The sequence below is a fragment of the Pseudophryne corroboree genome, chromosome 5, assembly GCF_028390025.1.
Source record: "Pseudophryne corroboree isolate aPseCor3 chromosome 5, aPseCor3.hap2, whole genome shotgun sequence".
Lineage (NCBI taxonomy): Eukaryota > Metazoa > Chordata > Amphibia > Anura > Myobatrachidae > Pseudophryne > Pseudophryne corroboree.
This window is the reverse complement of record NC_086448.1, coordinates 714085352-714097661: the sequence shown is the minus strand read 5'-3', so window position 1 is coordinate 714097661 and position 12310 is coordinate 714085352. Positions and strand designations below refer to the sequence as shown.

General features: G+C 40.7%; 1 protein-coding gene across 7 annotated transcripts in view; it reads left to right on the top strand.

Annotated features, from left to right (window-relative positions):
* Positions 1-12310, top strand: part of ZFHX4 (zinc finger homeobox 4) — a 296146-nt gene that overhangs the window by 281341 nt on the left and 2495 nt on the right. For all 7 annotated transcript variants that reach the window (XM_063923968.1, XM_063923970.1, XM_063923966.1 and 4 more), the window contains 5 exons: positions 334-473; positions 723-923; positions 1573-1690; positions 2290-7647; positions 9878-12310. The exon at positions 9878-12310 is cut by the window's right edge and continues 2495 nt beyond it. In XM_063923968.1, the coding sequence (XP_063780038.1) occupies positions 334-473; positions 723-923; positions 1573-1690; positions 2290-7647; positions 9878-11349 (7289 nt within the window). In that variant the 3' untranslated portion in view covers positions 11350-12310. The remainder of the gene's footprint in view (positions 1-333; positions 474-722; positions 924-1572; positions 1691-2289; positions 7648-9877) is intronic.

The window sequence follows — 12310 nt, the reverse complement described above, 5'->3', positions numbered from 1 at the left end:
TAGACATAAAAAGTGACTTCCAATATATCTGTAGCAATAAACTGAAATTCCGTGATATGATCAACATAAACAGAACTCAACACACATGTTTTTCTATATTATTCCCTGTTTTAGAATATGACTCGACAGCTTATTTTTGGACTGCATATCCCAGCTCTGTTAATTGCTAGCCTACATTTCCAGAGATATTGGTTCAGGACACAAAATGGCTGCCACCACTGCACAAAGGCAATAAACTTTGATAGCCACAGATTGCCAAAGTCTGTCTTTAAGTATGCGTTTTGACATGGACCTTCATTTTATTTATTGATGATGTATTCTAATTATATTTAGGCTCTGGGACACACACGCCTGAGAAGGAGCCTGTCCTGAATTCTGCCACAGCAAAGCGGCATTTGACACAAAGTAAAGATGAGGATGGTACAGTCAAGAGATCAAAGTCTGTGGAAGAAAATAGCTTTTGTGAAGAACAGGTATGAATGTGAGAAAAAAAATGTAATACATTTATGTGTATCTACGTGTGTGTGTGTGTGTGTGTGTGTGTGTGTGTGTGTGTGTGTGTGTATATATATATATATATATATACTGTATACACAAACACCGTATATATTCTATCTTTTTCCTTAACACTTCCATTTCAGCATTCAATGTGTATTATGTGTATAAAAAAATCATATATATATATATATATATATATATAATTATACATTTTTTTTTCCTAGTGCTATCAGTGTCCCTACTGCAATTACAACAGTAAGGACCCCAATCGGATACAGATGCACATCCTTTCCCAGCATTCTGTGCAGCCTGTGATCTCCTGCCCCCTCTGCCAAGATGTTCTTAGTAACAAAATGCATCTGCAGCTGCACCTGACTCATTTGCACAGTGTGTCTCCGGACTGCGTGGAAAAGCTACTCATGACAGTAAGTGAATGAATCCAATATCACTGTGTTATGAACACCATTATACAATCATGGGCGATAGCTCTGAATGGCTACTTTGAACTTTAATGAGGGTGACTATAAGTGCAAAAAATTAAAATATGGACTGGAAACATGAAAATGTCTTTGAAGCATTATATTAGACTTTTATTTAAACAAGACATCTACCAACTATTCGTTATACACCCCAATTGATAATAAGTATTGTTTGAAGATGGTTTTTAGTATCTCTTTTTGCCTCTATTTACTATCTTGCCAAAATGTATATGTGATTGTAGACATCTCTTGGCTGTCTGCCTGAATCTGAAATAACAAAGGAAAGGGGTTGTGTGGATTCTCCTGCAGACCATTAGATGTGTTTAAAGCAGTTGTTTTATTCTCAGCATAAGGAAAGCTGAAAAAATGACAATGATTGCATAATGACAATAATGAATTAATATGCCAGGGATCGAGATTTAGGAGTCTAAAGAGTAGGAAATCTTGTACCAATTTCAATCACTATTGCTGATATTGGAAAATCAAAGTTGCTTTTTGCTTAGCACCCATGTAATAGCTAATGGAGATACCCAATTATATTAATAATGCATAATGATGAAATTGTTCACATAGATTATTGTATTTTTCCCCCTAGATATCTGTGCCAGAGGTCATGGTGCCAAACAGTATGCTGTTGCCACCAGCGGCATTTGAGAAGCTGGAAGCTGAGGCGCCTGCTTCTACAGCCGCTGAGCTGTCTGGAAAACCAACGGGTGAGTGCAGAGTAGCTCAATTCTGTTTGATGTTTGGATAGTTCACAAAGGTGTATGAGAATAGTGTGCAGCACTTTGTGTTGACACCAGCGGAATAAGAAAAATGGCTAAGGAGGTATAATCAGAATCATAAAACCATTTTGAATAGAATTATTTTGCAATCTGCTTATCGTTTAACTCATTATTTAATGGTTTTGAATACAAAAAACAGGACTCACAATAGACCAGGAGAAACTAGACAAACATATATTCTATTAAAATGCTATATTTATAGCTACTCTATAGACTTGTTTTAACTTCTAAATCTGCAGAGCAGAAAGATGAATTATTTTTGCAGACCTCCGGTCTCCAGACGTCTTCTGACTATACCAGTAGTATCATTTTTCCATATTCTAATGGCTAACACAACCCAGCTCATAAGAGCTTGTACAGCAGATTCTGCCTTTTAATTTTATTGTATTACATGCTTGTTCTTTGCTGCTGATCACATGAAAAATAAATCCTACAACACTCATCCGCATAAAACTTTTATGCACAAACAAATGAGAACAAATGCATTAGTGCTAATTGAATTCTCTCTTTTTTTTGTTTTCAATTAGGTGACAATCCAGCAGAGGAAAAAAACACCCCAAGTGGAGATAATGCAAAGGCTGGAATTGAAATCAAAACAGAAGAGCTACATATGTCCAAAGAATCGTTAGATAACCCAGAATGGAGCAAAAACAGCAGCAGAGACTCAAAGCCCTGCGACTCACTGACGGAACAGCTTAGTGAACAGCAAAAAAGGCAGCAACTTTCAGTTTCTGACCGACATGTGTATAAATACCGCTGTACGCATTGCAGTTTGGCTTTCAAGACTATGCAGAAGCTTCAGATACATTCCCAGTATCATGCTATCCGGGCTGCTACCATGTGCAGCCTCTGCCAACGCAGCTTCCGTACATTCCTTGCTTTAAAAAAACATTTGGAAACGGGCCACCCTGAACATAGTGAGACTGAAATTCAGCAGCTTTGTGCGTCCTTACCTGTGAATGGGGATCTCTGGGCTGAAACTGAAAGCATAGCAGCAGATGACCACTCCCTAGAGCAGGAGAGTGAGCGAGAATACGAGATGGACCATGAAGGTAAAGCTAGCCCGGTTGGGAGCGATAGTAGCTCCATTCCAGATGACATGGGCTCAGAACCAAAGCGGACCTTGCCTTTCAGAAAAGGGCCAAACTTTACTATGGAAAAATTTTTAGATCCATCACGACCATATAAGTGTACAGTGTGTAAAGAGTCCTTCACTCAAAAGAACATTCTTTTGGTACATTACAATTCAGTGTCTCATTTGCATAAGCTTAAAAAGGTTTTACAAGAAGCATCAAGTCCAGTTCCGCAAGAGACCAACAGCAGCACTGATAACAAACCATACAAGTGCAGCATTTGCAGTGTTGCCTACAGCCAAAGTTCTACATTGGAAATTCATATGAGATCTGTTCTTCACCAAACTAAGGCAAGGGCTGCCAAACTAGAACCAAGTAGTAACAATACTAGTGGGAGTAACATAGCAGGGAACATTAGCAGCCCAAGCCAAGGGATGCTAGATTCTATGAGTTTGCCAACTGTTAACAGCAAAGAAACCCACCTAGATGCCAAAGAAATAAACAAAAAGCAAACTCATGAGGTTATTCCTCCCCAACATCCACATCACCCACCCCAGTCACCAGCACAGCTTCAAATGCAACTGCAGCATGAACTACAACAACACGCTGCATTCTTTCAACCACAGTTTTTAAACCCAGCATTTCTTCCTCACTTTCCAATGACTCCTGAAGCTCTTGTTCAGTTCCAGCAGCCTCAGTTTCTTTTTCCATTTTACATACCTGGAACAGAGTTTAGCTTAAATCCTGATTTGGGACTGCCTGCCTCTGCTGCATTTGGCATGCCTGGTATGGCAGGATCACTACTCGAAGATTTAAAGCTGCAAATTCAAACACAGCACCAAGTTGGACAGACCCAGCTGCAACTGCTACAGCAGCAAGCACAGCAGCAGGCTCAGCAGTATCAAGCTGCACAGTCACACCATCAACCCCAAAGGCAGCATCATAGTAACAGAATACTAAAACAGGAACAAAACAGTGCAGCCAGTATGGAAAGTCAACTAATAAAAGATACTACATGTTACAAAGAACCTGAAGAAGTGGCTGAAAAAAAAGAAAAACCAAAGCAAGAAGTCACAAATGAGAATGACACAACAAAAGACAGCAAAGATTTAAAGAAGCAGAAGTCATTAGAACCTACAATTCCACCTCCCCGTATTGCTTCTGGCGCTAGGGGAAATGCAGCTAAAGCTCTGCTAGAAAACTTTGGATTTGAGCTAATAATTCAGTTTAATGAAAACAGGCAGAAAGTACAGAAGAAAAATAAACTTGGGGATAATGAAAACCATGAAAAATTAGAATGTGGGTCATGTAGTAAATTATTTTCTAATATTCTAATCCTAAAGAGTCATCAAGAGCATATTCATGGACAGTTTTTTCCATATGGGGAATTAGAAAAGTTTGCCTGTCAATACAGAGAAGCATATGATAAGCTTTACCCAATTGCACCATCATCTCCAGAAACTCCTCCCCCACCACCACCACCACCACCTCCTGCACCACCTGCACAAGCTCCACCTCCACTTACTCCTACTGTACCTGTAAAAATTCCAACCGCAAATCCAACTCCCATGCAAGCTCCACCTCCAACTCCTCCACCTCCCCCACCACCACCACCTCCACCACCACCTCCTCCTCCCCCACCTCCACCATCTGCTCCACCTCAAGTCCAACTTCCTGTCTCCTTGGACCTGCCTCTCTTCCCTCCAATTATGATGCAGTCTGTCCAGCATCCTGCTTTACCTCCACAACTTGCACTACAACTCTCCCCCATGGATGCTTTGTCAGCGGATCTTGCACAAATGTGCCAGCAACAGTTGGGTTTAGATCCAAATTTTCTGCGCCATTCACAGTTTAAACGGCCACGTACAAGAATAACAGATGATCAGCTAAAGATATTGCGTGCCTACTTTGACATTAACAATTCCCCAAATGAGGAACAAATACAAGAGATGGCTGACAAATCTGGCCTTTCTCTGAAGGTTATTAAACACTGGTTTCGTAACACTTTATTTAAGGAACGCCAAAGAAATAAAGATTCACCATACAACTTCAGTAATCCCCCTATCACAGTGCTTGAAGATGTAAGAATTGAGCCACAACTAACTTCATTGGATCTACATAGGTCAGATTCTTTCAGCAAAAGGTCATCGAGAACCAGGTTTACTGACTATCAGCTTAGAGTCTTACAGGACTTCTTTGATACTAATGCATATCCAAAGGATGATGAGATTGAACAACTGTCCACAGTTCTCAATTTAGCTACCCGTGTTATTGTTGTTTGGTTTCAGAATGCCCGTCAGAAAGCAAGGAAGAGCTATGAAAATCAAGCTGAAACTAAAGATAGTGAAAAGAGAGAACTGACTAATGAGCGTTACATTCGCACTAGCAACATGCAGTATCAGTGTAAGAAATGCAATGTTGTATTCCCAAGAATATTTGATTTAATTACACATCAGAAAAAGTTGTGTTATAAAGATGAAGATGATGATGTCCAAGATGAAAGTCAAACAGAAGATTCTTTGGATGCTACAGATCAAATTATGCCAAAGACGTACTATTCTACTAGTCAAGCAGAAACATCAAAAGCTTCAACTGCAACCACAGTAAGCTCTGGTTCTGGTTCAAGTACTCCCTTAATTCCATCACCCAGACCTGAGTTTGGTAAAACTTCACCAAAACCTGACATACAGACAGAGAAACCAAAGCAAATAGATGCCATTGCTAGCTCATTAGCCTCCAAGTTAATACAGTCAAATTTGACATCATCATCTGATACACAGCCTTCAGTATCTGTATCTCAACAAAGACAGCCTCAGCAAACTGCAAGACCTTCATCAGCATCACAAACCACTCCTGTTACATCGAGTCCACTATCAATATCTTTGACTTCCCTACAGAACAGCCTACCTCCTCAGTTGCTACAATACCAATGTGATCAGTGTACCATTGCTTTTCCAAGCCTGGAACTGTGGCATGAACACCAGCACATGCATTTCTTAGCTGCCCAAAATCAGTTTCTCCATTCACAGTTTTTAGAAAGGCCTATGGACATGCCATATATGATTTTTGACCCTAACAACCCACTAATGGCAGGACAGTTACTTGGTAGCTCCATGGCTCACATGCAACCACAAGCTGGTGCACCACATGGAGGGCACACACCTGTGGCTGCATCTTTAAAAAGAAAGATGGATGACAAAGATGATAATAACTGCAGCGAGAAGGAGGGGGGCAACAGTGGTGAGGACCAACATCGTGATAAGCGATTAAGAACTACCATTACTCCTGAGCAGCTAGAAATACTGTATGAAAAATATTTGCTGGATTCCAACCCAACACGAAAGATGCTTGATCATATTGCAAGAGAAGTGGGCCTTAAAAAAAGAGTGGTGCAAGTCTGGTTTCAGAACACTAGAGCCAGAGAAAGAAAAGGTCAATTTCGAGCTGTAGGTCCAGCTCAGTCTCATAAAAGGTGTCCCTTTTGCCGTGCACTGTTTAAAGCAAAGTCAGCATTAGAAAGTCATATTAGGTCTCGGCACTGGAATGAGGGAAAGCAAGCTGGTTACAGTTTGCCACCAAGTCCTCTCAATGCAATGGATGATGGTGCCGAAAGCCCACATAAATATATGTTTTTTGATTACCCCACACTTCCAAAGAATGACCAACTAAGTGAAAATGATTTGCGCTCTACGGTTTCCACACCTGTGAGTAAAACTGCTGAGCTATCACCGAAGAATCTTTTAAGCCCATCGTCTTTTAGAGTAGAGTGCAATGAGGATATAGAGAACTTGAATGCTCCTCCTGCTGAAAGGTTTGATCAAAACAAAAATGACTTTGATGAAACATCATCAATTAACACAGCAATTAGTGATGCTACAACAGGAGATGAGGGAAACAATGACATGGAAAGCACCACTGGTAGTTCAAAAGATGTAAAAACTCCCAAAGAGCCAAAAATGCAAGTCAATGACAATTTGTCAAACACAAGAACTACTCCCACAGTGGATAATTGTGATGATAATTTTTTCTTCTCTTTATCAAATACATCACATAATAACATGGACAGAGAAAGTGATTATGACCAAAGTATATATATGACTGATGAATACGAGGACAATGCTGACCGTAGTGAGACATCAAGTATAGCAGATCCTAGCTCACCAAACTCATTTGGTAGTAACAGCCTTTTTAAAACCAAAAATAGTGATCGACCAGGTCATAAACGTTTCAGAACTCAAATGAGTAATGTTCAACTTAAACTTCTCAAAGCTTGCTTTTGTGATTATCGGACTCCCACAATGCAAGAATGTGAAATCTTGGGCAATGAAATTGGTCTTCCCAAACGCGTTGTCCAAGTTTGGTTTCAAAATGCACGGGCAAAAGAGAAGAAATTCAAAATAAACATAGGGAAACCATTCATGATTAACCAAACTGGACCAGATGGAACAAGACTAGAGTGTTCTCTTTGTGGGGTGAAATATTCAGCACGTTTGTCGATTCGAGATCACATATTTTCAAAGCAACACATTACAAAGGTGAGAGAAACAATTGGAAGTCAACTTGATCGTGAAAAGGATTATTTGGCTCCTACAACTGTGCGGCAACTAATGGCACAGCAAGAACTGGATCGTATAAAGAAGGCAACAGATGTTTTGGGTTTAACTGTTCAGCAGTCGAGTTTAATGGAGAGTGGTCCTCTTCATGGTCTCAATTTGTCAGCATCTTACCAAGGGCTACCTGGCCTTCCTCCAGTTCTCCTGTCTGGGATGAACAGTCCATCTCCATTGCCTGGGTTTACACAGAGTTCAAATGGTAAGTGTAAGAAGTGATATTTAATTGGTTGAACCTAATAATAAAGCAATGTAAATCAATATAAATTTAGCACATTATTAAAATAAAGATGTTGGCCAAAATTACCAAGCTTTTGTGAGCATGTGTGCCTCCATATGTATGAATTATAACTTTCTGTTATAATTAGTAGATAATTATTTTAAGCATTTTCTAGATATGACCACAAGAACAGCAGTTGTAGTTTTGGAAAGTCTCCATATTACCCAGTAAATACTTTCTCCACACATTGCTCTCTAGAATCTGTTGAATCTATTTTCCTCCAGTGGCATACGAGACACCATCTCTTGTGGTTTAATATAGAACTTTAAAGTTTTGCTTTATTTTCATTTATAAACTTTAAATCATTACTGCTTCCACTATTGTATTATAAAGTTACAGGAATTCTTTCTTTCAGCACCTACTTGACAACCTTTGGGCTGCTCCCTTTTTTTTTTTTTTTTTTTTTTGGGGGGGGGGGATGGGAGTAGCCTGTTTAGCTTTGTTGGGGGCATGGTGATGCAATCATCATTGCTCCACCCTTTCTTGACAATGCCACAATTGCCAGCATAATGAGGCAGGGCCACAGAAAGCACCCAATTTTTATGAACCGCATGGCCGTTCTGGGAAAGTAACATGGGGGGTCATTCCGAGTTGTTCGCTTGGTAAAAAGCTTCGCATCGCAGCGATTTTCCGCTTAATGCGCATGCGCAATGTCCGCACTGCGACTGCGCCAAGTAAATTTGCTATGCAGTTAGGAATTTTACTCACGGCTTTTTTATCGTTCTGGCGATCGTAATGTGATTGACAGGAAATGGGTGTTACTGGGCGGAAACAGGCCGTTTTATGGGCGTGTGGGAAAAAACGCTACCGTTTCCGGAAAAAACGCAGGAGTGGCCGGAGAAACGGGGGAGTGTCTGGGCGAACGCAGGGTGTGTTTGTGACGTCAAACCAGGAACGACAAGCACTGAAATGATCGCAGATGCCGAGTAAGTCTGGAGCTACTCAGAAACTGCTACGAGGTGTGTAATCGCAATATTGCGAATACATCGTTCGCAATTTTAAGATGCTAAGATTCACTCCCAGTAGGCGGCGGCTTAGCATGAGCAAATCTGCTAAAATCCGCTTGCGAGCGAACAACTCGGAATGACCCCCATTATTCCTACATATCTTCAAGCACACTTTCCAGATACACTAAACATTAAGATCCTGCTGTCAGCTAACAAAGTAAATTTGTACTCCAAGGCCGGTCCAGGTGCGCCCTATAGCTGCATTTGCTTCTAACTCTAAATTAGATCTAACCACCTCTTACAGGTGATCTATTCATTGCATAGAGTATAGTACATTCCCATAAATTAGTAGCTAAGGGGTCTGCTGATGAAGCTGAGAAAATCCTTTCCTTCAGTGTTTTCACCAGAAAGAGTACTTTTCTCATCTCTCAGTTTATCAAAATCATAAATGTTTATGGTGCTCTCCTTTGGAGGTGATTCAAACTACTGTGCGCACAGGCCGCTGTGACACTCTGGTCATAGAGATAGGCTGCCAATGAAGGAGAAAACCTCTTGCAGATGGGCTGGGTTTCACTGGGGCTCTAAAAGAAGACATGGTTAGGTAAATTGCAGTACTACTAAAATCTGTGTCACTGCCATAAAAATTGTAAAGAGGATGCGGTCAAGATCCCGCCGGATGGGATCCTGGTGGTCGGAATACCGACACCGGGATCCTGACCGGCACAATCCCGACATATTATCCCTCTGTGGGTGTCCACGAAACCCAGAGAGGGAAAATAAATTAGTGTGCCAAGCAAAGCGAGGCACCATGCCCCCTGCGTGGCGAGTGCAACGAGCCCACAAGGGGCTGCGTTGCACTCTCCCCCCTGTTGGGATTGTGCCGGTCGGGAACCCAGTGTTGGTATTCCTACCGCCGGGATCCCGTCTGGCGGTATGTTGTACTGATCCCTTGTAAAGTATCACTAACTCTTGTCTTTTTACTGTCTGTAGATGTATCCTTTCTGATTGTGCACTATAATAATAATAATAAAATTATTTTTTCTCACTTCACCATTTTCTTTTAATAAAATGTTCTGTTGCAACTATTTATTTCTCCTTCTATAATGCTCATTAAAATTGCTTTGTCATTGGTGTTAATCAGTTTAATACTAAACATTAAAATGAAGGAAATACTATAACAGCTGTGTTCTTCTTTGATCTTTCAGCTCTGACATCTCCTGGTGCAGGCATGCTTGGGTTCCCTTCCTCAGCTACTCCGTCTCCTGCCCTATCTCTCAGCAGTGCTCCCACCAAACCTTTGCTGCAGACTCCTCCACCATCTCATCCTCCTCCACCACCGCCACATTCATCCTCATCCTCCACTTTGTCAGGACAGCAGACAGAACAACAACACAAAGACCCGGACAAAAATAATAAGCGACACAAATTCAAAAAAGTAAAAGAAGAATTAGAGGCTACAAAATCTGAAAATAAACACTTTAAAAAAGAGGAAAAAATCTCATCTGCTCTTTCCATGTTGGGCAAAGCTGTAGGAGAAATGCCCATGGACCCTGCTCAGCTGCAAGCACTTCAAAATGCTGTTTCGGGTGATCCATCTTCTTTTATAGGTGGGCAGTTCTTGCCATATTTTATTCCTGGCTTTGCTTCATACTTCACACCCCAGCTCCATGGAACAGTGCAAGGCGGGTATCTCCCTCCAATGTGTGGGATGGAGAGCCTCTTTCCATATGGGCCAGCAGTGCCTCAAGCTATTGCTGGGTTATCTCCTGGTGCACTGTTACAGCAGTACCAACAGTATCAGCAGAGCCTCCAGGATTCACTACATAAACAACAAAAACAACAACACCAAGAACAAAAACCCCAACAAGTGAGCTCGCCTAATGTAGAAGGTGAACAGCAGATAAAAGCAAATGATTCAGAAAAGAAGGAAGAAAAATGTCCTGCCACGGAAAGCACAAACGAAGAACCCCAGGCACACCCAAAAAATGCAGACTTATCAGACACTTTCATTGTCCCATTTGTCAAGCATGAGTTTATATGCAGAAAGTGCCAGATGATGTTTACTGACGAAGAGGCAGCAGTAAACCATCAAAAGTCCTTCTGTTACTTTGGTCAGGCTTTATTTGACCCACAAGAAACAGTGCTCCGAGTCCCAGTCAACAAACATCAGTGTCTTTCCTGTGATGTGGCTATTAGTGGAAATGAAGCACTTAGCCAACACCTCCAGTCAAGCTTGCACAAAGAGAAAACAATCAAACAAGCAATGAGAAATGCCAAAGAGCATGTTAGATTATTACCTCACTCAGTCTGCTCCCCTAGTCCTAACACCACATCTACCTCGCAGTCTGCAGCTTCTTCTAATAACACCTATCCTCATCTTTCTCGCTTCTCCATGAAGTCCTGGCCAAATATTCTTTTTCAAGCGTCCGCCAGGAAAGCTGCTTCTTCCCCTTCTTCCTCTCCCTCCCTCTCCTTGCCTTCAACGGTTACCTCAAGTTTGTGCAGCACCTCAGGGGTTCAAACCTCACTACCCACAGAAAGTTGTTCAGATGAGTCTGACAGTGAGCTGAGCCAGAAGTTGGAAGACTTAGATAACCCATTGGAAGTCAAAGCTAAACCCGCTTCTGGCCTAGATGGTAATTTCAATAGCATCAGAGTGGATATGTTCAGTGTGTAGGAGTGAAGACATGATCCCTTGCTTATAAAAATAAGACTTTTAATTGCAGTTCCAAAGCTTCTCTAACCCAAAAAAAAATTACAGTACCAAATGATTGACTCAGGATTGTTTTCCCATATTGATATGCTGGCAATATAGGACGGTATGGTATGGACAGAACTGTTGCAGATGGTTGAATGCGCTTGTAATATATGCTTAAAGTATGGAAAAAGGAAAAATAAATCCTCCAAGTTCTTTTAGGAACTTGTTTCAAGCCAAAAACTCTCCAAAAGCAAATTGCACCTCAGCTGGATTGAATTCCAAAATGCTAGCATGTACTGTATGGGGGGATGATCCAGATTTTTCAAAGAGAAATTCTCTTAGTTTAGGTAGGTGTGATTCAGTAGCTTTAAATTCTCAGGTCAGAACATAATAACATTTCTCATTTGTTTAAAGAGCAGAAAGGAGCCTGGTAAAACTGTGACTTTCCCCCTCCAAAAATGTCACTCTTTATTAGAACACATTTACACATTTTTTTAGGTGTGTTTAGTGTATCAATAGACTTCATAGCCCTTGATGAACAAAAGGCATTTGAAATCCCTGTGAGCTCACCTGGCAGGATAGTACAGTTTTACCATAGATGGGAATTGGATAGGTGGAAAGATGCCCTGTGTATTGCAGTTTGTATTTGCCACAAGCTATATTTATATCCATATCACCCTTTTTCTTGTAGAATATACTAATATTCTGTGCCAATTCTACCTTCTTACTTTTACCTCTGATCTCATCCTTTTTTCTGAAAGAGGTAATAATTCTAGTTTTGATATAGACTGAGGTTTATGTGACATTTTTCATTTGTGAATTTAATGCTTTAATGTCAAGGTACTTGCTTGTGTCTGGACTAGTGCACTTATAATTTTGTAGACCATGTGAAATTAATTCAAATATTTTGGGTTATTTTAATTTTTTTTTTTGCTTTCTA